The 25,246-nt window shown below is 42.1% G+C and overlaps 1 protein-coding gene across 1 annotated transcript in view; it reads left to right on the top strand.

Annotated features, from left to right (window-relative positions):
• CPEB2 (cytoplasmic polyadenylation element binding protein 2) overlaps positions 1 to 25,246 on the top strand; it is a 74,011-nt gene that overhangs the window by 46,210 nt on the left and 2,555 nt on the right. Inside the window, 6 exon segments of the mRNA XM_056107302.1 lie at positions 5,405 to 5,575; positions 7,918 to 8,007; positions 12,893 to 13,011; positions 13,264 to 13,378; positions 16,059 to 16,240; positions 23,814 to 25,246. The exon segment at positions 23,814 to 25,246 is cut by the window's right edge and continues 2,555 nt beyond it. Coding sequence (XP_055963277.1) covers positions 5,405 to 5,575; positions 7,918 to 8,007; positions 12,893 to 13,011; positions 13,264 to 13,378; positions 16,059 to 16,240; positions 23,814 to 24,041 — 905 coding nt within the window. The 3' untranslated portion in view covers positions 24,042 to 25,246.

Raw genomic sequence — 25,246 nt, 5'->3', positions numbered from 1 at the left:
TTAGTATTGTGTCCTAATTTCTTTTTTTTTCCCTTTATTTTATTTTTTTTTTACAGTTGTAGATTTACAATTTTTTGTGCTTGGGTTTCAATTATACAATGATCAGATACCCATCCCTCCACCAGTGCCCATTTTTCACCACCATGGATAATATCCCTCCCACCCCCATCCCCCCATCCCCCCTGTCTCTGTGGCAGGGCAATCCCCTGTGTTCTCTCTCTCCTTTTGGGTGTTGTGGTCTGCAAAAGAGGCATTGAGTGGCAAACATGTTCAGTCCATAGTCTACTTTCGACATGCATCTCCCCTCCTGGGAGGATCCTCCAAACATCCTTTATTTGGTGCTCCCCTCTCTATCTGAACTGCCCTTTCCTCTAGGATACCCGGCTGGCCTCTTAAGTTATGGAGTAATCCTCCTGGTGCTGATCTCAGCTATTCTTGGGTATTAATCTCATACTTTGTTACTTTATATCCCCCAGATGAATGCAGTCTTTCTATGTCTATCCCTCTCTTTCTGACTCATTTCGCTTAGCATGATACTTTCCATATTGTACCACTTATATGTAAATTTCATGACTTCATCTTTTCTAACAGCTACATAGTACTCCATTGTGTAGATGTACCAAAGTTTCTTTAACCAGTCATCTGTTCTTGGGCATTCAGGTTTCTTCCAGTTTCTGGCTATTGTAAAGAGTGCTGCAATGAACAAACAAGTGCAGATGTCACTTCAACTATACATTTTTGCCTCTCTGGGATATATTCCCAGGAGTGGTATTGCTGGGTCAAATGGGAGCTCAATTTCTAATTTTTTGAGAATCGTCCATTGTGTCCTAATTTCTATCGGTTCCTTGTTTTTCACTTAACACCAAGTCTGAGTAATCAGCACAGTATTTCATTATGATTGAAGTCTAGTTGTTTTCCTTGCTCATTTGTACATTGTGGTCCTTAGAGGTCATTTCTGATTCAAATATCAAACAAAAATTCTAGGTTTTCTAACATAGGTCCATATATGACCCTCCTTAAATTTAAATTTTTGTATGGTGTAAGATCACAGTTTTTTTACTCCCTTCCAAAATTGCAGTTCTTTTTCTTCTCAGAAGTTTGGTTTATTTACTGGTAAAACCATGTAACCTGGAGTTTTCTTTGTGGGAAGATTCATGACTCATTCTTAGGTTATAGATTTGATTTATTTAATCGATATGATACTTCACTTCCGTGTCTGCTTTTGAATATTTGTACTTAGTTCTCTATATTTTTCCCCTTATACCTGTTTTTAGAAATACATTTTTCAAAGATTTTATTCCTTCTAGTTAAATTTGTTAGAATAACTTGTGAATAATAGTCCTTTTTTAGCTTTTTCATATTCATGCGTTCTATATTTCATACTTAATATTGGTGATATGAGCTTTTTTCTTGATGAATTTTGCTTAGGAGACATTGTTTTGTAAGTTTTCAGAGAGGCAACTGGATTTTGTCAATCTCTTTTATATATCATCTGGTTTCTTCATTTTATTCTTCATATTTATCTTTTGGGGACAGAAACTAGGATTATTTACTTTTCAGAAATATTTTTATGTAGGCTTAAAACTATAAATTTTCTTTTTATGTATGGAATTATTTCTCATATATACTTTTTTGGCTCTATCTCACAGATTGGATATTGTATTATTTTCATTATCTAGTTTCATCATTTTTAAGTGTAAGAATATGTACCCTAATTTCAGAGTGAAAAGAAAGATAACTTAATGTTTGTTGAAAACTATTGTAAATATTTTAGTTCAAATCATTTTTAATTAGTTTCTGCTTTTCCCTGTCCATATAATTTTAATTGCCAATCATTTTCATGTTCTAAATGGCTGTATGTTTTTCTTAGAATGCTTGTTTTGGGTATACTTAGTAGTCAGAAGTATTTAGAAGATGTAATTTAGAGATTCTTTCATACTCGTTTTCGGTTGTATGTATAGTTCATTGGCAGGATAAGTTGATGATATATGCTCGGTTAACTTCCATTTTTGGGGGTTTTTTTGTTTGTTTTGTTTTGGGGCTCCTCCCTTTATGGATTTCTGGAGATACTCAGCGAACCAAGCTTTATGGTTCTGTGTTGGGCTGGTGATACGGTGCGACCCCATGAGACTTGGGAGCTTGGGGGGGAGGAAGGGCGTTGGTACCAGTCTCCGACTTGGCCATCTCCCTGACTTCTCTGTGCACTGTTGCTGATTAGTGGCATTTGTGTCCTTCTCAAAGAAAATTATTCTTTTCAGCAGTGAAATTTCTTGCAGTTGTAGTTACAGTACGTGATGTTGTCAGCTTTTCTATTACATCCTTTTTCAGCTAACCTTTGGCTTATAGACATTTGGGTTTCTAGAGTTTTGATGGTTATTTTAACAACTTTATTATAGTTAGAATGTTGTTATAGTTTATTAAAGTAGATTAATTGAATGTAGTTACAAATTTAGAATATTATAGTTAACATAAAAAGTTCAAGTGATTTTGGGGTCACTTTGACATGTAATGATTTTCTTTATCACTACTTTCAGTATTTTCATTGCAAACCTAATTGTGATATGTTAGGAAGAGTTTAATATATGAGATTATTACATTTTATATGTATTAGGACATTTTATAGTAAAATAGTTTCCACAGTATTGTCATAATAAAAAAGAGGTTTGTCAAATCTTTTAAGTGGAACTAGTTGTAAGTAGTATTCATGCTGTTTCTCTGCCTCATCATAGTCCTTCTTAAAATACTGAATCATTCGCTTACTCTACAATGTAGAGTTGAACCAGTTACTAATAATTAACATTATTTTAATGAGTTTTGAATGAAGTTCATTTTCTTAACTACAGTAGTTTTATTTTGAAAAATTTCATTTCTATTGATCACAAAAATTTAGTGCTATTTGTCTTTTCATTGGCACCTTTAGCTAAGGTATTATGGGAAAGTTAAATGATTATCCACTAAATTACTCAGTGAACATTGACATCTTTCACAATAGCTGACTTAAATTGAATTTCAATCTGTAGGTAATTCTTGTTTTCCTAAACGAAATATTTTTCTCTCTATGTTTTGTATCTAGCAAGCTTCAAGTTCTTTCAACCTCTAGCTATTATCCTTGTTATAATTTCCCTTTCTCCTCCCAACTGCTGTTTTATGTATGCCGCCATTCCGTATGGTCTTAATTTATATCTCTTGCATCATTATGCGTAACATTTTTCAGGATGATAAAATATTAATGACATTTTTGATGTTGAATATTTATTGTATCTGTTAAGACACATGTTGTAGATTATATGCTTTGTCTTATCCAAATACAATTCTTGACCGCATCTTGAAGAGAAAACAACTTTCTTTTCCCTTCTCTAATAAACTTCTAAAGAGTCATTTTCTTTTGATCTCTGTGCTTTCCAAAATACACTGCAGTGACTCCATCCTCATTTTTCATTTGGAAATCACACTGACTTTCTCCCTGTGACTTCACTGCTCTGTATTTTTTCTTTCTGGTGCCCTTTCACAATATTTTGGCTTCCCTCTGACTCTACACTACCCTTGCCTTCCTCTGTCAATCTTCTATTTCTTGCTGATGTTTTCATATAAAGAGCTGGTCTCTTCATTTCTCTGGTTTCATATTCTCTTTGGTGATATAATAAAGAAACTTAAACCTCTGAAGTCAATTCCAAATTCTTTTTCTAAATATATTGGGAGTGGGAAACCCACCTGGCGGTGCTCGGGGCTCATTCTTGGCTCTGCTCTCAGGGATTACTCCTGGCAGGGTTAGACCATGTGGGGTGCGGGGGGCAAAACCCAGGTTGACCGCATGCAAGGCAAGTCGCCTACCTACCCGCTGTACTACCTCTCCAGTGCCCACTGTTTCCTATATTTGTATAAAAACTTCTTTTTCCTTTTTTTTAACTCCAAACTGTTTCCTTTCCTATATCATTTGCAACTTCCTGCCATGCATTCTCTTCTAAACTTCCTATCTGCATTTGGAATGTTACATATCTCAGAACTTTTCTTTCTTGAGACAGTTTCTGGTCTTTACTGTCCTTAAAGCTTAGTCATTGATTCTTTTTATTTGGGCAGGTAATAGGCCACATTGGATTGTGCACACGCCCCCCCCCAACTCTAGGGGGTCTTTCCAGGGGCCCATGTGTTCTACTTAAGGATTCTTAGTGGTTTAGTTAATGATTCTAAAACTTGACTTTGATTTCTTCTTTTCCTTTTTTCTGTTTTATTCCCCAGGTCCTTTTACTCTGTTACCTGCATTGTCCGATCCTTCCTAATTTTTTAAAAGAACTAACCTGCTCATGTCCAGTCCTTCTACCAATAGCAAAGATCTGATGTTGCTCTGAATGCCCCGCGTGTGGTTTTGGAGCAGCCTGTGTGCAGTTGTCATCGTGTACTAAGTAGAGCAGTAACTTAAGTCTCCAGTCTAAGCATGGGCCAGCCTTAGCGTGCTTTGCTGACTTTTGTTCTCCTCTTGTTTCACATGTTTCAGGCAGCTTGAACTCCTTTTCTTGAATTCATTTTACCTTTCTCTTTTTCTCCTTCCACTTGAGATCTTCATTCAAAATAATAAAATTGCCAGTATTTCTACTTTTAACTGCCCTAGCCTCTCTAATGCTGTCAGTAAGCAATGCTGCCTTCTTTTTGTACCAAAAGCTGTCCAACTTTCCTGGGGAACTGACAAAATTACCCCAAGAATGAGTCAGAATGCCCCTTCCCTTTCAGAGGAGTTTGCTTCCTTTCTTGAGCACAGGTAACTATTTTAAATTAGATCATCTTATTGGACTTTAATTTGTCATTTTGAGTCAAACATAAGGCTTTCTGCAGGAAGGGGCAGAGCGTGTGATTTGTAGGCGGGTGCGTGCCTGCTAGACAGGCCCAGATGGGACTGAGAGAAGAGGCCTTTGTTCTGTTTGCACATCTGTCCAAATCTCGTCCTACCCTTTTAGATCATTGACGCTTATGATAAATTAATTCAGTTTCCTAAGTGCAAAATGCTGCCTTTGCTCTGAGCAGAATCGGAAAGTGGTTTTTATGTTCTCTCAACATATTTGGTCTGCATTTCCTTTCTGGCCACCTGTTTCTACAAGGCTTCTCCTATTCCACATTTAGTTTAGCTGTCCACATTAGATTCTCGCTGCTTTTCATAAAGGAATTGAAGTGATTCGGTGTTTGTTGGTGGTATAAGCATTGTCATAGGACTGTCATTCCATTCACTGCTTCCCTCTCGACTCCTTGTAACTCAGACCTTAAACTTTCTGAATTTCCCTTACTATTTTTATGCCATTGTCACCTTCCATTTTTATGTCTTTGAGTTCATCACACTATTTTTTCTTCTAAAGATTATCTTTAATCCAGCATCTTCTTACCTGGCATTTAGGGTTCATTTGTTCTTATATTTTAGGTCGTTCCTCCCTCTTCCCCATAGATGACGGCTTGCTGGATGACAGTCACAATGACCAAGTTGGCGTTTTAAACTCACCCACATGCTACTCAGCTCACCAGAATGGAGAGCGAATAGAACGCTTCTCTCGAAAAGTTTTTGTTGGTGGTCTCCCTCCAGATATTGATGAAGGTAAAGTGGAGATGTGGGCTTAAAAAGGGAAAACCTGAAATGTGAACAGAGCTATGCAACCTTTGTAGAGATTTTCCATTAGAATAGATACCCATCTCTTTAAATAAGTTTTTTTCATTTATTAAAGCATGGAAGTAACTGTACAAAGAAAGTTCTTCGACTTTTTCAAAGTGTATTTCTTTTTTTATCTTATGTATATTGTTGACTCAGGCTTTTTTGGTAAATATTTTCATACCCTGTGTCAAAATCCCACTTTTTAAATATGAAAAATTTTTGAATGCATAAGATCATTTACATTTTCATATTTATGTAGAACTTGAAAACTTTTTATGAGACTATAAGACATACAAATGAAGTAAAGGTATTCAGCTATGAAATTCTACCTGCAGTATATAAGCCAAAATTTAACATTTTTAAGAATAAGGAAATAACTCAGACACTAAAATGCAAAAAAAAAAATGACAAGAAAGAACATTAATCAAAAACTTAAGTTATACAAATAGGCTAAGAACATATGTAAAAATGATACATATAATATTAACACTAATTCAAGATGAACACTGTCACTGTCCTCCTGTTGTTCATCGATTTGCTCGAGCGGGCCCAGTAATGTCTCCATTTTGAGACTTATTACTGTGTTTGGCATATTGAATACGTCAAGGGTAGCTTGCCAGGCTTTGCCATGCGGGCGAGATACTCTCGGTAGCTTGCCTGGCTCTCCCAGAGGGGCAGAAGAATCGAACCCGGCTCGGCCGGGTGGGCTGTGCGCAAGGCAAACGCCTTACAGCTGTGCTATCGCTCCACAGCAATTCAAGATATAGCTTTAAAATACTGAAAATATCCAATACTTTTATGATTTGTGGGACATCTGGAATTTACAACCAATAAACAAGATATTCACTAAATCCATAATGGTTGGAGGGATTGCTTGGGATGGGAGATGTCTGCTGAAAGTAGATGAAGGACCAAACATGATGACCTCTCAGTATCTGTATTGCAAACCATAATGCCCATAAGTAGAGAGAGAGTAAGAGAAACTGCCTGCCATAGGAGCAGGGGGAGAGGTGGATGGGGAGGAGGGTGGGGATACTGGAGACATGTGGTGGAAAATGTACACTGGCGGAGGGATGGATGTTCGATCATTGTATGACTGAAACTCAAACATGAAAACTTTATAAGTGTAGCTCACAGTGATTCAATTTGAAAAAAAACATTGTTACATTTGGGGAGTTCTTTTTATAATTTAAAATAAATATAAACGTTTTCAAAGAGTTAAGCATTATAATAAATTTATAATAAGTATTATAATAGGTATTATAATAAGGTTTTGACCTAGATATATTTTCTCTCTGGAATATATATCTTATGAGTACTGTAAATTTTTATACCTTGTTTCAGTACTTTTCTTTCTTAACATGAATTTGCTTAGCAAGCAGTAATGTATTTATTTAAGTTGACAGAATATTGGAATGTTTTCTTATACGAGTAATATTTGTGATATTGCACTATTATTAGTCACTGTCACTGTCCTCATTGTCCTTCCGTTGTTTATCGATTTGTTTGAGCGGGCCCAGTAACATTGTGAGACTTGTTACTGTGTTTGGCATATCGAATACATCACGGGGAGCTTGCCAGGCTTTGCCGTGCCGACGAGATACTCTTGGTAGCATGCCGGGCTCTCCGAGAGGGGTGGAGGAATTGAACCCTACTTGGCCGGGCCAGCTGCGCACAAGGCAAACGCCCTACCCACTGTGCTATCACTCCAGCCCAGTTAAAAACACAAACACTGTCCTCCCATTGTTCATCGATTTGCTCTAGCGGGCCCAGTAACGTCTCCATTTTGAGACTTGTCATTACTGTGTTTGGCATATTGAATATATATGCCAAATTGAATATTGAATACTGTTTGGCATATTGAATACACCATAGGTAACTTGCCAGGCTTTGTCGGGTGGGCAAGATACTCTCGGTAGCTTGCCGGGCTCTCCGAGAGGGGTGGAGGAATCAAACCCGGCTAGGCTGGGCCGGCCACGTGCAAGGCAAACGCCCTACCCGCTGTGCTATCGCTCCAACCCACTATTATTAGTATAATATAAATTCATTGGAAGTCTTACTGAATTGATTTTTCTTGCTAATGTATACTTTAAGATGAATTTTTAATTAAAATAGCTATGTAATTTTATGTATTCTTTTAATTAAGGGCATTAGTTATACTTTCAGTACCTACACTGTAGTTTATCTTAGGCTGTTTGCAGTTTTGACTATGGAAGCTTAAAAATTAACTAACGTGACAATTTTAAATGAATCATTAAAATAATTCTTTATGTCATACTTATTTAAAGATGAAATAACTGCTAGCTTCAGAAGATTCGGACCTTTGGTAGTAGATTGGCCTCATAAAGCAGAAAGCAAATCCTATTTCCCACCAAAAGGTGAGTTTTTGTTTGTTTTATTTGGGGGCTGACCAAGGTGCAGTGAAGCTGTTCATTGTTTGAGGGTCACGTTTGGCAGGGCTGCCATCACACTAGGCACCTGTGCCCAGAGCTTTGCTCTCATCTGTTGGGCTGCTCCCCACGACCTAACGGGGTTTCTGTTATTGTTTACCCAGGAATTAATTTTATGAGCAAAAGAGACAATATTACTTACTTTGTGTTTTCTTGTAGAATTGAGCATAAACACATCTCTTACATAAAAACTCATAATTTGTAGATAGATCCTGAGAATTACTCAGATTTTATTTTAAGCTAACCAAGAATAAGAAACTCTGCTTTCTTTTTAGTGATTTAATGATGGTCTCAGCTCCTCAATTTAATAAATGTTTGGGTTTGTGTAGTCTGACAGTAATTCGTTCTAGGATATCTGGGTACAGATTGCGTAGTGCAATTGATGTCCATATGAAATGCGAATGGCTAACCCCATAATCGGAAGAATTACCTAAGAGTTCCAGACAATAGAATATAGGTAGCAAGTGAGGGATCTGTACCCCATTGGTAAATTTAAAGACAGGAACGAAAAAGTAACTAGTCAGAAAAGTTACACAAAGAGATGAATTGTGATGAGAAGACTAGTTTTGTTAATCACATTTTCTAGAACACTGACCGTAGTCGCCCGTCACTGGAGTGTAAGAATCACAGATCATGCTAATGTTCATTAGAGCGAAGCAGACCCCTTGCAAGAGAGGACGAGTCCCCTTCCTGCAGCAAGCTCGGAAGGCCTTAAGTCCAGGGAGTGCGCTGACAGCTGCTCTCCAAAGAGAGCCACAGGCTACAGTGTTGGAAACCGAAATGAAATTTTAGGAAAGAAAAAATATGTACTATTTTCATGGCTGAGTTAAATATGCTAAAAGACTCTTGAGAGACCAGTTAGTCGGACTTGGCACTGGGAAAGGAATGTGTTAGATGAATTATTGACACACAAAACTGACACAAGATTTCTGATGATTATATGCATCATAGCTACTTTCTCTCACCAAGATTATTTGTTCATTATTTGTTCATGTCTAGAGAAACTGAATTTGGAGTGATTTTTTTTTCAGTTATGCCTTTTGATCATATGTTTGCATGGGATCAAGAAGAACTTTTGAGTGAGATTCTGGGTTCCAGGGCTGTATGAAGTTCTTTTTAGTACTATGGATTTATGTCATAAACTCGAAATTTTCACGTGGTTTTGGGTTTACTAGGATTTGGAGTTCCTGGCTCCTTGGCTTAGAACAGTCTCTTCAGGCAGCCGAGCCCACCTGCCCCTCGCCTCCAGAAAGGAGGCAGGGGTGCAGAATGACCCCCGGGGGTGGGCCCAGGGGCAATGAAAGGGGTGCTTACTGTTAGTGCCCATAGAGAAGGTGGGCTTCCAGGGAGATGCTGAGGGCATTCTTTCTCACAATGGAGCGGTAAGCCAATAAATCTGGGAACCTCTGGTGTAGAAAACTAACTTCAGTGTGATACAGACATATAGTTGTGGACTTAGTTTTAGTCTTATTTTACAGCTTTAATGCCTGTCTCTTAACAAAGACTTTTGAGTGTTCAGTAAAAATGTCCATTTCAATTCTCCCCCTCCCCAGTCCCTCTGTCCCCTGAGTCTCTGTGGTCTGTGCCCACAGCACTGTGAGTGCTAGGATGGCAGCGTGTCCTGTAGCCCTGCCCCTGCCTCGCGCCTGCAAGCCTGCACCAGCCCCTACCTTCCCAGGGGAAGGAAATTGAATAATTGGTGCCTCTGCTGCTGTGACTGCCGTCTTTGTTGTCATCGTGGTCTTTGTGGTGGTTGGTTTATTTTCTCGAGCAAACAAAATAAGATTTGGCTCTGGTAAACGTTAGTTGGCTTTTTGTTATTTGTCTGTTGGTGCAATTACGCTTAATTGTAGCTGTTGCCAAAGACTAGAATTGCCAAACCTTGTTCATGGATGTGATTCCTCCCTCGTTTTCCATAGTTTAGGAAACACTGTCGTAGACACATTCACTTGGCAGTGATGGGGTTTTCAGATTCTGAGCCACACATAAATTTTCATTTTCTTCATTGTGAATGAAGTCCTCCTTGTGTATTAGCTTTCTTTTAATAAGGTTTAAAATGGTATGTTAATTTTAGTGCCTAGCCTTAGCTAGATCTTAATTTACCTGCCATGTTTATTTAACTTCTGTAAAACAAACATTTCTTCACATTTTTTTCTGATTATTGCAAAAAAAGTAGTATTTAACATTTAATATCAACTGAAAATTAGCAATATTAAAATATTAGCACTGTCCTCCCGTTGTTCATCGATTTGTTCAAGCAGGCTCCAGTAACGTCTCCATTGTGAGACTTGTTGTTACTGTTTAGGGCACGTCAAGTATGCCACGGGGAGCTTGCCAGGCTCTACTGAGTGGGCGGGATACTCTCAGTAGCTTGCCGGGCTCTCCAAGAGGGACAGAGGAATCCAACCAGGGTTGGCTGCATGCAAGGCAAATACGCTACCCGCGGTGCTATTGCCCCAGCCCATGTCATATATTTCTTTATGAATTTCAAAACAGGCAAAATCATTTACAGTGATAGAAATCACAAATATAGTAGCTATTAAATGATTATATGAGGTGATAGAAGGAAACTTTCTGGATGATTAGAAAGGTTTTTTATCCTGACTGGAGTTCTGGCTATCCAGATCTATAGTCATCAAACACAAATTATTTAACATAGTTTGTGGTTACAGTAACCATCAATTTTACTCACACTTTTAAAATGGAAAATTTCTGACAGGCATATCATGTCTCATTCACAACTGTAGCTCATTTTCTTCCACGGAAGAGCAGAACAGGGTCCACAATGTTTAAATTCAGCACATCCTATTAAACATGGGTTTTTACCCATGTTTAATATTAAAATATTTTCAAATTAATATTACAAAGTTAATATTACAGAATATTTTAAAATACTGTTTTTTAGTAAATTGACCTTAAGCCCTTTCAACAGTTGCGAAATTCTTACAGTTCAGATTCTTAGCTAGTATCAAAATTAAAGATACCATTTAAAAAACAAACCTTTATTATTTGAAGAGTATAAAGGCCCTCCCGTTGATCATCGATTTGCTCGAGCGGGCCCAGTAACATCTCCATTGGAGACTTTGTTGTTACTGTGTTTGGCATATCGAATACTCTCGGTAGCTTGCCGGGCTCTCCGAGAGGGGCGGAGGAATCGAACTCGGGTCGGCCATGTTGGCTGCGTGCAAGGCAAACACCCTACCGCTGTGCTATCGCTCCAGAGTATATTTAAATTTTTTTCTAGCACTTAAAGAGAGGTCTAAGATTCTTAATCTTGTATTTGTCAGACCTTTGGAACTTCCTATTTGTGTAGGTTAGTTTGATGGCCTGCTTATACCAATCCCCTAATTTTATTGAAACAGAGTAGTTCTGCATCGCATTGCACCGGAGCAGCCGTCGTTGTCAGTAAAGTTGTGTGGCCTTGTACCCTTCAGTGACCTCGGACTCTGCCCTTCATATTGGGCAGATCCACAGGGTGGTAGCGACTTCCTTCTGGGCGTGTCCCAGGCTTCTTTCTCTAAAGATCTTGTTAAGGGGGAAGGGAGGTATTTACAGAACAGTGCATTTGCAACATACTCTTGATGTCTTTATATGATGTCATATAAACACAATGAGCTCTCTTCCACCCGTGGGATATGTGATTTGTGATTAAAGATTGGCTTTTGATTGTCAATCAGAAAGAAGAAAGGGCATTTTTTCCCAAAAGCACTGTAAGCAAGAGTTTATATCCAAAATTCAGACATAGCCCTGCTCCTTACACAGATTGATCCAGTTTATAATGTCTGACCCACCTTGAAATATTCCAACCTAAAGGAATTTTCTTAGTATCACTTGGAAGTTATCAGATCTACTATGGCATGTTCCTTCTACATCTAAAAGTTCCTGGGCTGTTCTAGTGTACTACAATCATAAAGTGTGCCCTCTGTATTTGAGAGTATCTGTAGGAAACTTCAGCTCCTAGTACTCCCCTAATGTTCTCCTAACCTCCTCAACTGGTTTATTCTGCCACTTTCTTTAAACGTGTCACTTCCAAGAAGAACAGAGGAAACTTTAAGTCAACCTGGTTTGAAATTATCCAACCACCACATGCTTATGTGACGGACTTTAGGGAAGTAGTTGACCCAAGGCCTCTTCATGGTTTTCTTCCCTAAAATTGGAATGATGAAGAGAGAGAGAGAGCGCGCGAGAGAGAGAGGGAGAGAGAGAGAGAGAGAGAGAGGGAGGGAGGGAGGGAGGGTTGGTTCAGGTATGTGTATTGCACATGGCCACCCTGGTTTGATCCTCCAGCACTGCGTGTGGTCCCCCTAGCCGACCAGGAGTGATCCTAAGCCACAAGACGAGGAGTAAGCCCTGAGTGCCGCTAGGTGTGACACAAACGCAAACAAAAGACCACGTATGAAAATCCAATGATGAAACCATTCCTACACCACAGCACAGTACCTCGCCTGCGAACCACCCTGGTTAAATCCGTGGCTCCACATATCGTCCCCTAAGCTTGCCAGGAGTGATCCCTGAGCCATTGGTCGGCCATTTGCCTGGTGCAGAGGTGGCCCCCAAACAATAGTAGTAGTGATAATGATGCCTTCTATAAAACCTCTCAGCTCAGTATTGGGTAGTAAGTGCTCTCTATAAAGGAGCTAATAATACTTTTTAAGTTTGTCTCATGTTTTTTGTCTTTTTAGTTCGATGAAAAGTATGATTGTAGTCCTATTTGATACATTTTTTTCTTTTTTAAAAGTAGATATTTTCTAAACTACTGAAATTTGAGTTTAAGTCATTTAACACATTGCCTTCTTTTTAATGGTTATTATAGGCTATGCATTCCTTCTCTTTCAAGAAGAAAGCTCAGTTCAGGCATTAATTGACGCTTGTATTGAAGAAGATGGAAAACTCTATCTGTGTGTTTCCAGCCCTACTATCAAGGACAAACCGGTAAGTAAAATGTGTGAGCCTTCAGCTATAAATGCAGATTTTTCCAAAAATTGTAACTGTGATTTAGTGAAAAAAAATTAAAAGTACTATATTGTTCAGTTTCTAAAAACAGTTATTTTGTAGTATGTATATAAAAAATTTTTCAAATTCAGCTGTCCAGATTTTTGCACAATAAATGAGTGTTGTTAACTGCTAGAAAATGGCATCAAACTAAGGAGTGATACAAGTGCTATGATAACATTTTCTTTATAGGTTCAGATCCGTCCTTGGAATTTAAGTGATAGTGATTTTGTGATGGATGGTTCTCAACCTTTGGATCCTCGAAAAACAATTTTTGTTGGAGGTGTACCTAGGCCTTTAAGAGCTGGTAAGTAGAATGCTAACAAATTTTCTTTGAAAAAATAATTAGGGAGCTGGGGAGATAGTTCAGCATGGAGGGCACTTGACCGGCTGGAGTGGCCAGCTTGGGTTTGATCCCTGGCCCTCCATCCAGACCCCTGAGCACCACCAGGAAGTTGGCCCAGTAACCAAAAAATGAAAAGAAATACAGAAATTAGGTAAACATTTGCAAGTTACTGTGAACACAGCACTATTGGGCAGAGAAGAACAAATCCTATTATGTAATAGTGATTGCTAACCACAAAATTCTGAAACAAGTGCAGAGAAATGTTCTCCAAATTGACAAGGGAGTGGAAAATTGAACCCTCATCTGCTTGTATTTAATAGCTAACTCCTCATAAACGTTATGAAAAGAACCCACTCAAATATTGGACTTTTTAAGTATAAGTCTAATTAATGAGAATTTCTCATCTGTTTACTAATGCCTTGATTCTGAAGGTGGATTTGTCTTTTAATTGCATTTTAGGTAAACAATAAGTATTCACGGGCAGCAGAAAATGGCATAGTAGGAGCGTGATTAGTGATGGAGTCTTGGCGCCTTCTTCCGTCCATGTGGGTGCCCTAGTTTGGGAGGCACATGTGAAAGCGCTATTCACACACATAATGTGTACAGAACATATGATACGTGTTAGGGAGAAAAACACAGGGAAGAGAAGCACGTAGAGGAAGGGGAATATACGATTGAACCTGAATTTTCCGGAGGTGGGGGTGGACCGCAGCCTGCAGGTCCCAGCTAGGTGCTTGGGGGTCCCTTCTGGCTGTGTTCGGGGGCCACGAGGCCTCCTGCATCCCAAGCGTGCCTCCAGCCCCCTGAGCATCTCTCCCGTCTCAGCCTGATATTCTTGGGTCACTCGTGTCTGAGCTTCCAGGTGAAGATTGAACAGCTGGGCTTGCAGGAGGGTTGTGTGGAATGTGTTTAGGCAAAGCGGAGCATGATGTAAGAAGGAAACAGAAGTTCATGAGAGGGACTGAAAATGCCCCGATGGGGAGAATTAGGGCTTAGGAAGAACCTAAGGGAAGGAAAGGGGGACGGATCCTATACATCTAAGGAGCTGAGGTGGATTTATCCTTACAGCATGGGACAATGAATTGTTAAGCAGAGTAGAGATGCAATGAGAGTTTCAGTTTTGAAAGATCAGTTGGTGGGGGAGCAGTGGGTTGAGAGTACGTTTAGGAAAACAAGTTAAAGGGCCTGTTACTGCAGTCCAGAAGGCTTGGCTTAATGGCTTGGATGAGTGTTGGTAGTGGTAAAACGACACAAATTTTTATGAGGTGATTGGAAAGAGATTTAGTCTTCAGCAGATAGGTAGACGGTGGTACGTTTTGCTGACATTCAGGAGCTCTGGGGAAGAAGCAGATTAAAGGGAAGGCTGGTGTCATGGTTTTTTGAAAGCAAGTCTCTACTGTTCAGATAACAATTTTTAGTCACTGGTGTCTGGTATGTTTTTTAAACAATCATTCTTGCTACTGTTTTTAAAAGTTATGGGTTGGGGGGCACCATAAGCATAGGGATAAGGCTATTGCCATAATCCAGATGAAATATAGTAATGGCATAAAATAGAATGTGAATGATGGAAGGTCTAGATCGGATCTTACCAGATCTGGATATTCCCTAAAATTCAGTCTCAGGGGATTGCTTGTTTAGGGGGGACTTCCTCCGCTAACAAGCAGACTGAGGTGTCCCCAGACTGAGACACCCGCGTCTTTCCCATTTGACTCAGTCAGCAAGGCCTCGTGGGGCCGAGTTTAGGGGTGCAGGCAGCAGACTCTCAGAGCTGAGATGGCACATTCTCAGCGGTGCCATTTTGAACCCCCTATTCCTGTAGAGTCTGTTAAGTATCCGTGTGTGTCATCTGATGGCCTAAAGGAGCCTGGAGCGCAGGGGAGAGGCCCAGTGTGGAGAGAAAGATTCAGCAGTTAAAAGGACAAACGGTGCTTCAGGCCCCGTCACGGGATAAAGGGAGCAAAGCCAGAAATGTACAGAGACGTCAAGGGACTAACATTTAGGGTACTGTGACATTGGCAAGCCCAAACGGGGAAGAAGGGTACGCTTCATCAAAGGAAGACTGACAAGGACGGAGCAGTGGGTAGGAAGAGAAGGAGCAAAGTCATTGTATCTTGGAAGCCAGTCGGGAAAATATTTTAAGAAGGAAGAGATTAACTAAGTTCATTGTGGCTTTTAAAAGGAAATGGACAGTTATGCTTGGCAGTGCGAAAAGTGACCTTGACAGGAATTAGTAAGTCGTGGTTATGGACTGAAAGTCTTTCATAAAATGTTAAGCATTAAGAATGGCCAGAGAGGAGTTGGAGAATATAGACAAAGTCTTATCATTAGGCATTTGGCTATAAAGAGGAAAACGAAGTGGTCAGCAAGAGAGACAAAGCGGGTGAGGAAATTTTCTTTTCAAAAAGGAACAAATTGCGCTCTTAATTGGGAATGATCCAATGTGGAGGGAAAAGTAATGGTATAGTAAGGGGGAGAGCCATCAAAGGATTTTTTTCTGAGGTATGAACAGATGGAATCTGGTATATAACAGGAAGTCCAATTTAGAAAAGAACATAGATCTAGTCACTTGTGACTTTCAAACGTGTTTGAACATTATTGGTTCCTGTTCTTGCCTCTAATGGGACTTCTCTTGCTTTTGAAGTGGAACTTGCTATGATCATGGACCGGCTGTATGGTGGCGTTTGTTACGCGGGGATTGATACAGATCCTGAGCTCAAATACCCAAAAGGTGCTGGTCGCGTCGCTTTCTCCAATCAACAGAGCTATATTGCTGCCATTAGTGCTCGGTTTGTTCAGCTTCAGCATGGTGATATTGATAAACGTGTAAGTTGCATGTTGAGACGTCTCTTAGGTTCCATAATGTGCTGATTCCCACAGCCCTGTGGAGTTCGTACTGGAACACGAACACTGGAGTGTTAAGTGTCAGTTTGGGGGTGGGGGGTTAGGAGCTGTGCCATGCCCTGCGTGCTAGGCCCGCTCCTGGTTCTGTGCTAAGGGATCAGGTGACCATTTGGAGTGCCTGGAACTAAACCCAGGTTTGCCGCATGCAAGACAAGCACCAACCCCGCTGTCCTGTCTGTCTGTCCAAGGCATGGAAGTTTTTTTTTTAATCAGCCATAAGGTCTTCTAGATCTTCTAACCTTGAAGGCAAAGCTTGTTTTAACAATCTCTGTGGTGTAGCCAGACTTCCTGGAATCCCATCCGCACTATTTTCTGTGTAATTCTGGGCAAATGAACCTCTTTAAGCCTCTTTCTCCTCACTTACAAAATGGCAACAGTAATAGTGTCTTTCTCCCAGTGGTTGAAGATTAAAGGACCTCATATTTGTAGAAGTAGGGAGACTTAATTTGCACTGAGTTAGTTCTCTTTAAATGGTTTTCATTTATCTTAAAATCTAAAAGAAAGATGTTGTATATAATTTCCTAAATGAAAATATATACGTTTGTGTATGTAAATATACACAAATAAATAATTGTTTTTAATTGTATTTAAATTGTATGACATTTACTCTTTAGTGATATTGTCAGTCATCTCATCAAGAACTTTTGGGAGGACCAAGAAAGTTCAGGGGCTGAAGCACCTGTCTTACGTGTGACCACCCCTTGGCACCTCTGAGCATCTCTGTGGGTACAGCCTGGAAGCCCCCTGAGCACCTGTGAGGTGACGGGGTAATCCCCCTCATTGCCGAGGTCGAACAGACACCACACCCTGGGCCAGGGGGAAAAAATGAAAGAACCTTTGGGAAGGCCTTTGAATAACTGAAAATTCCCCCAATCTACTTAGTGAATGCAGGAACTGATTTCATCTCAGATAGGGAAGGAGTGGCTAAGACTCGGTGCAGATGAAACTGAATGTGAGGTAGAAAGTCATTTATTTAATATTCAAATTACAAGATAATTCTAGTGAGCTCCAATTTTCTGAGCAACATTTTTCTTGAAACTTCTTTCCTAAGATGGGTTTTACACTAAGAGCTTTCGCCCTAAGTTGGGGGAGGTCAGGGGAGCAATGTAACCCTGGCCATTCGACTAGGCCACCGTGAACTTCAGTCAGCAGCTTAATTGCCCGTCTATCCCATTTGGAAATGAAGTTTCGCCTCGGTCTGATCTTCCTCTTCAGCTGAACTCAGACAGGAGTTAGAATAACCCCGACAGCCGGGCCCACCCCGAGTGTCTGCCATGGCGGGTCTGGGCGCAGTGAGCAGCAGGAGCTCACAGAGCACCCGGGTGCCGCACCCGCCAGCCGGCTCTAAGTCACGGGGCTCAGGACGCACTGCGTACATCATTTATCATCGTGGGTGCTTGGGACCCAGCCACAGGGAGGCACGACTTCTACCTCTGTCTCCAGAATAACATCGGCAAATTATTGATTCTCAAAGACCAACTCAGGCACAGGAGTGAGTGAGTTAAGAATCTGGCCTTCCCAAAAAGGTTTTACAACCCCCGAAAGTTGTTTTATTTTTAAACACAGGGATGTTGTGCTGTTCAAGTTCTTTTTAGCTTTCTTTGACAGAACTTGAGCTTTAGGATAAGGAAAAGTGCCCATGGACCAGAGTCCTGGGGCCAAGTCCTGCTTGCTGCAGGAACCCTTGGGTGGCCACGGGGCCCGAGCAGGGCTGCAGCAACCAGCACTAACAGTCCAGCCTTTGACCTCTCACATCTCCAATATTAATGCAGTTCACTGGGCCATAACAACAGATTAAATTTAAACATAACACCTAAAGACACTCTATGCTGAGAGGATTAAAGCTGTTTATTGTATTTTGAGTTCTGTGTACACTAGGAGGTTTAGTTCCTATCCTTCAGCATGGACAATGAATAATCACTTCAAGTATGAATCCAGATGAGAAAAGCAATTTCTTTGAAGTAAAAAAGGGAAGCTTTCCCGATACAGAAGGCACTTGCCTGACAGCTGTGAGGTTATGCCTCCTCACCTCAGCGCCATGTGCCTTCCACTGACTGTCGAGATTATTAATTAGATGTTGATTATACTCTTGGAATCTTAAACTTGACATCTAATTTTCCATCCTCAAAGTCTGAGTTTTAAGTACATTAGCTTCAGAAGATTGAATTTTATAATCAAAATCATTACATTTATAAAATTTCGTTCAGCAGTTTTATTTATTTTTTTTTTATTTATTTATTGAATCACTGTGGGAAAGGTTACAAAGCTTTCAGGTTTATGTCTCAGTCATGCAAATATCAAACACATTTCCCTTTACCAATACTTATTTTTTCCCATGAAGAACCCCAATAAAACCCCACCCTCCACCCCTCCCCGTCCCTGTGAGGCAGATGAATTCTAGTTAACACTCTATCCGCTTTGATTAGATTGTTTCAATAAAAGATTCACCACTATTATTTAGAGTTTCCCCCCCCCCCCCCCAAATCAGACATGCTGAAAAAGCATTGTGAAGTGATTTGCTTTCTACAGCTGGGTTCAAGAATTAAATGTTGGTTTTGGATTTCTGCTATTTTACCTATTGACCCTGGAAGTATTTCCACCGAAAGTCAGACAGTCAAGAAATTGGTTTCTGTGTTCTGGAGTCGTGGCCGCGCTGGAGAGCCGCTCGCGGGGGGCAACCGGTGGCCTCGGTAGGGCGCGAAGGGCGGAGCGAAACGCCCCCCTTCCCATGAGGCCTCAGTCGCCCCCACACTCCCGGCTCATACCTGCTGTCCACAAGGCTCCCATGTGGCTGCCATCTTTCTTTCCAGAGAGGAGAGGGCGAATGGGGCAACACCCTTTCCCCTCCGGCAGACTTGATGGGCTGGATCAACGCATAGTCTGTTCACTTTTCTGCTCCAAGCTGCTGGGTTCTGCATTAAGTCCTTGTGCTTCTGGGGCCATGGCCGTGCTGGAGAGCCGCTCGCGGGGGGCGACTTGTGACCTCGGTAGGGCGTGAAGGACGGACCGGAACGCCCCCCGACCCATGAGGTTTTAGTCGCCCCCACTCCCCCGGCTCATACCTGCTGTCCACAAGGCTCCCATGTGGCCGCCATCTTTCTTTCCAGAGAGGAGAGGGCGAATGGGGCAACACCCTTTCCCCTCCGGCAGACTTGATAGCCTGGATCAATGCATAGTCCGTTCACTTTTCTGCTCCAAGCTGCTGGGTTCTGCATTAAGTCCTTGTGCTTCTGGGGCCGTGGCTGTGCTGGAGAGCCGCTTTGGGGGCAACTGGTGACCTCGGTAGGGCGTGAAGGACGGACCGGAACGCCCCCCCTCCCATGAGGTTTTAGTCGCCCCCACACCCCCGGCTCATACCTGCTGTCCACAAGGCTCCCATGTGGCCGCCATCTTTCTTTCCAGAGGGAGGAGGGCGGAAGGGAGCAACACCCTTTCCCCTCTGGGCAGAAATGATTGCCTGGATTAACGCATAGTCCTTTCACTTTTCTGCTCCAAGTTGCTGGGTTCTGCATTAAGCCCTTGTGCTTCTGGGGCTGTGGCCGTGCTGGAGAGCCGCTCGTGGGGGGAAACTGGTGACCTCGGTAGGGCGTGAAGGACGGACCGGAACGCCCCCCTTCCCATGAGGTTTTAGTCGCCCCCACACCCCCGGCTCATACCTGCTGTCCACAAGGCTCCCATGTGGCCGCCATCTTTCTTTCCAGAGAGGAGAGGGCGAATGGGGCAACACCCTTTCCCCTCCGGCAGACTTGATGGCCTGGGTCAATGCATAGTCCGTTCACTTTTCTGCTCCAAGCTGCTGGGTTCTGCATTAAGTCCTTATGCTTCTGGGGCCGTGGCTGTGCTGGAGAGCCGCTCGTGGGGGGTGACTGGTGACCTCGGTAGGGCGTGAAGGACGGACTGGAACGCCCCCCTTCCCATGAGGTTTTAGTCGCCCCCACACCCCCGGCTCATACCTGCTGTCCACAAGGCTCCCATGTGGCCGCCATCTTTCTTTCCAGAGAGGAGAGGGCGAATGGGGCAACACCCTTTCCCCTCCGGCAGACTTGATGGCCTGGGTCAATGCATAGTCCGTTCACTTTTCTGCTCCAAGCTGCTGGGTTCTGCATTAAGTCCTTGTGCTTCTGGGGCCGTGGCTGTGCTGGAGAGCCGCTCGTGGGGGGTGACTGGTGACCTCGGTAGGGCGTGAAGGATGGACCGGAACGCCCCCCTTCCCATGAGGTTTTAGTCGCCCCCACACCCCCGGCTCATACCTGCTGTCCACAAGGCTCCCATGTGGCCGCCATCTTTCTTTCCAGAGGGAGGAGGGCGGAAGGGAGCAACACCCTTTCCCCTCTGGGCAGAAATGATTGCCTGGATTAACGCATAGTCCTTTCACTTTTCTGCTCCAAGCTGCTGGGTTCTGCATTAAGCCCTTGTGCTTCTGGGGCTGTGGCCGTGCTGGAGAGCCGCTCGTGGGGGACAACTGGTGACCTCGGTAGGGCGTGAAGGACGGACCGGAACGCCCCCCCTCCCATGAGGTTTTAGTCGCCCCCACACCCCCGGCTCATACCTGCTGTCCACAAGGCTCCCATGCGGCCGCCATCCTTCTTTCCAGAGAAGAGAGGGCGAATGGGGCAACACCCTTTCCCCTCCGGCAGACTTGATGGCCTGGATTAACGCATAGTCCTTTCACTTTTCCAGCAGTTTTATTAAAATTGCATATTTCCTGAGAAGCTTGGCATTTTGTGAGATGCAACAGAACCCTAAACAGAGTAAAAGCATCTACAATTTACTTAACATCTTATGGTAGAGGCAAGAAATAACCTTGAGAAAGAAATCCAGAAGTCTCATATAAATATCTGTTCCTCTGTTTAGACTTCCTGTTTTGCGCCAGCCTGCAAGGATGGGGAGGGGTGTTGATCAGAGCAGCGCTGCCCCTCTACCCACCAAGCCAAGTATCAGAGGGATAAGGCCAGTCATTCTCATGTTCCCTGGGCTAAAGCAGTGCTCCTTGAAAACTGTGATAAACAAAAAGTTAAGAGCTTGGCAATCAAGATAGAATCCATAAGGTAAAAAAGAAAATCTCGCAAGAAAACATGCAAAATATATCAGAAAGGCAAGATGTTCCAGTATACGTAAAATGCAAATTGTACTACCCTAATCAGTGCAATCAAATAGAAACATTATTCCAGTATCTTTCTATCAAAGGCATGTTTTACAGTTATCCTCTCCATAAACTTTTAGTTTACTATAGTTTGTTGTTGGGCTGGAGCGATAGCACAGCGGGTAGGGCGTTTGCCTTGCACGCAGCCAACATGGCCGACCAGAGTTCGATTCCTCCCCCCCTCTCGGAGAGCCCGGCAAGCTACCGAGAGTCTTCGATATGCCAGACACAGTAACAACAAAGTCTCCAATGGAGACGTTACTGGGCCCGCTCGAGCAAATCGATGATCAACGGGAGGGCCTTTACTTTATAGTTTGCTGTTGGGCTGGAGCGATAGCACAGCGGGTAGGGCATTTTGCCTTGAGTGCAGCCAGCCCGGCTGAGCTGGGTTCAATTCCTCCGCCCCTCTCAGAGAGCCCAGCAAGCTACCGAGAGTATCTCGCCTGCACAGCAAAGCCTGGCAAGCTCCCCGTGACGTATTCAATATGCCAAACACAGTAATAATTGTCACAATGAAGACATTACTGGGCCTGCTAGAGCAAATCGATGAACAACGGGAGGACAGTGACAAATAGTTTGTTGTTGTTACAAAAACATCACAGGAAATATCCTTTATATATTCATTTTCTGTTTTTTCTATACATGCAACTATTTCAATGGAATAAAACTTGTGTTTTCATTATTTTTCATTATTTTTCACTTTGACCAAATGCTCCCTTTTCTCAGACTAAGCTCTCGATTTTCTCTCTTCTTAGGAAAGACTAATATCTTTAATGGTTGGGTGCTATTCAGTCAGACAAAGGTTTAGTTCATAGTTTTTAAAAGCAAGAAATTAGCTAATAGAACCTGGAGCCAAGGCTAATTTCAGGAGACTTGCCAGTGCCAAGCACTGAAGAGACAGTGCTTTACTTGCATGTCCAATCCTCACCATTGTAGGAAGCAGGGTCTGTTCTTTTCATTCATAGATGTTGGAAACTGAGGTGAAGGGTCACATAGGGAGCAGGAGGTGACCAAAAGGCTAGAGTGTTTTGCATCCAAGAACCCCAGGTCTGGTCATCACTGGCACTGATTGGTCTCCCTTGCCATGAGCAGCATCTTAGCACAGAGCTAAGCTGACAGGTGTGTTTCTCCCCCAAAAGAAATAAAAAAGAAAAAAAACCACAGCTTAGCACACAGGTGACTTGAGCCTAAGGTTTTCTACTGAATACTGAATCGGGCCCATGCGGTGAACTTTGATTCCTGTTTTAGACATTTTCAGCAGTCCAGGCATGCCCTTAATAGGATTCCCTGCAGTTCTGGATTGCCCATCCCAGTTGAAAGCAGAGCCTGGCTCTCCTCTGCAGTTGGGAAGCCCTGCTGTGGTCAGTGGTCGTGGGGGCGATGTCCTCTCAGTGTGGGGTTGGAGTGAAGGAAAAGTGTCTCCCATGCCAACTGGATGTCCCTTTGCCTGTTCACCATTCATAGTCATACCAGCTTCTAAAATGCACAGGGGCGTTTTAGGATTGGGGTGAAGTGGAGTTTCTTTCTTCATTTTGTTTCGTTGGCCAACCCTGGGCTTTGTACTTGCAAGGCAAGTGCTGTCCCACCGAGCTACAGTCCCCACCAACACACAGATGTTGTCGAGATGTTTGCTTCAAGAAAGGCGAGGGTCGTTTCCCTAAAAAAATGCAATCTTTTCTTTTCTATTTTTGTAGTTTTGAAGAGTTTTCTGTCTTCTGAAGATATGATAAAGATTACAGTCCTTTGACATGAACTGTATGTTTTAAAATAAAATCACCAAAGTAAATATTCATTTAATCACACAGTTAATTAGGAGCATAAAACATAACATGAGGGGCTGGAGCGAGAGCACAGCGAGTAGGGTATTTGCCTTGCATGTGGCTGACCCAGGTTCGATTCCCATATGGTCCCCTGAGTACCTCCAGGAGTAATTCCTGATTGCAGAGCCAGGAGTAACCCCTGAGCATTGCCAGATATGACCCAAAAGGAAAAGAAAAAATCACATGAAAAGATGCAGGAACAAAATTTTAACCTGCCCTGGGGTGGGGAACCCTTTCTTCGCCATGGGCATATTTGATATTTCATCACGTCGTTCATGGGCTATGTGTTGGAGCACCAAGATGCCTGCGTGGGTGTCCCACCGCGCTCTGGGGCCAGACCACAGGCTTGCCCTGGGCCAGATGCTTTCCATCCCGTTCTTCCTCTTCTCCGGCCGTTCCCAAGAGAAGCCGCCTCCTTTCTCCTTTTCTCTCAGCACTGCCCTTTCCTCCAAAGCACCAAACATTTTAAGTTGTTGCCAAACGTCTTCCAGCACAGACTCAGTGAGACCTTTCTCTCTCCCTCTGTTCCTAGGTGGAGGTGAAGCCATATGTGCTAGATGACCAGATGTGTGATGAGTGCCAAGGCGCACGTTGTGGTGGGAAATTTGCTCCCTTTTTCTGTGCCAATGTCACTTGCCTGCAGTATTACTGTGAGTTTTGTTGGGCAAATATCCACTCTCGTGCCGGACGTGAGTTCCACAAGCCATTGGTCAAGGAAGGTGCTGATCGCCCACGTCAGATCCACTTCCGCTGGAACTAACTAACTAGCAGAACCGGCCTGTGTAACAAGGAAAGGAAGGGTGCATGTGGCGTACGTCGGAAGATACGGACACGCAGAAGAAATAAGTGCATTCTTCTGCTCTCACCCAGCTACCAATACATGCATCTTTATCAGCAGCCAAAACACTACAAGCCTCTTGTTTTTCACCAAAACCCTACATCTCAGGCTTACTAATTTTTGTGATATTTTCATGTTAAAATAAAATGTTTTTTTGTATTTTCTCCAAGTTATTTTTATATGTAAAGTTAAAATTAGATATGAGAATGTTTTGCGTAGGGGCAAACAGTCTGCTGCTATATAGTGGGTGAAGCGTGCACTTATTTCTAAACGTGGGTTTTTAACTACAAGATCTGCCCCAGTAATTTACCAAAGGTAGCAAAATACTAGTGAAGATGGAATATGTCTGCTACAAATGCTTATTTTTATTGTTGCTATTTTCAGTGTATACATAAAACTAAAAATTAGGGTTGATTTTTTTGCTCTCCATTTTGACTTGCAAGAAATAATACCTCAAGATAATCTGATTTATTAACTATTTTTAAACATTTTTAATCACAAGCTGTATTAGCTTTGCTGCTATCTAGGTGTTATGTGTAAATGCCACCTATTAATACGGGATTGAAAACGTTAGAGACACACTGCATTGCAGAGAAAATGCAGGCAGCACAATATGGCCTAAACTGCCATAGTTTTAGAATGTGAAAAAAATGCATGTTTACTTACCTGTATACACCATATGCATGCACTAGAATTCTTAACTAACAAGAGGTGAGGTATTGCAGATGTTCAAAAAGCTCTCTTGAATCTAGGTAGCATGAACAAATTATAAAACTTGTTTAAAAAAATCAAACTTGCATGCATTGTTGTGACTTCAAGTTAAATTGTCCTACATGTGTACAATATGCAAATTAGTTTTAGGTTAGAGAGTGCAGCCATTTTGTGATCTGGTCAGTAGTGGAATTCGATTTTATGCAGACTGGATGTAATATTTGTAATCCCTGTGCAATTTTGTGATGTGCGGTTCTAATTCATGTGCAGTGATATAGATAAAAGATTGAAGAAAAGAAAAATTCTAGAATTTTAAGAAAGTTGATTTTAGCCCCTTTGATAGTTCATGGTTAAGACATCCTTTGTAAACCAAAGATGGCCAACACACTGCTAACCAGTCACCAAATGTAAGACCC

This window comes from Sorex fumeus, unplaced genomic scaffold (assembly GCF_029834395.1).
Source record: "Sorex fumeus unplaced genomic scaffold, SorFum_2.1 ptg000157l, whole genome shotgun sequence".
In the NCBI taxonomy this organism is placed as follows: domain Eukaryota; kingdom Metazoa; phylum Chordata; class Mammalia; order Eulipotyphla; family Soricidae; genus Sorex; species Sorex fumeus.
Note: the sequence above shows the minus strand (reverse complement) of the source record. Positions and strands in the feature narration are given on the sequence as shown.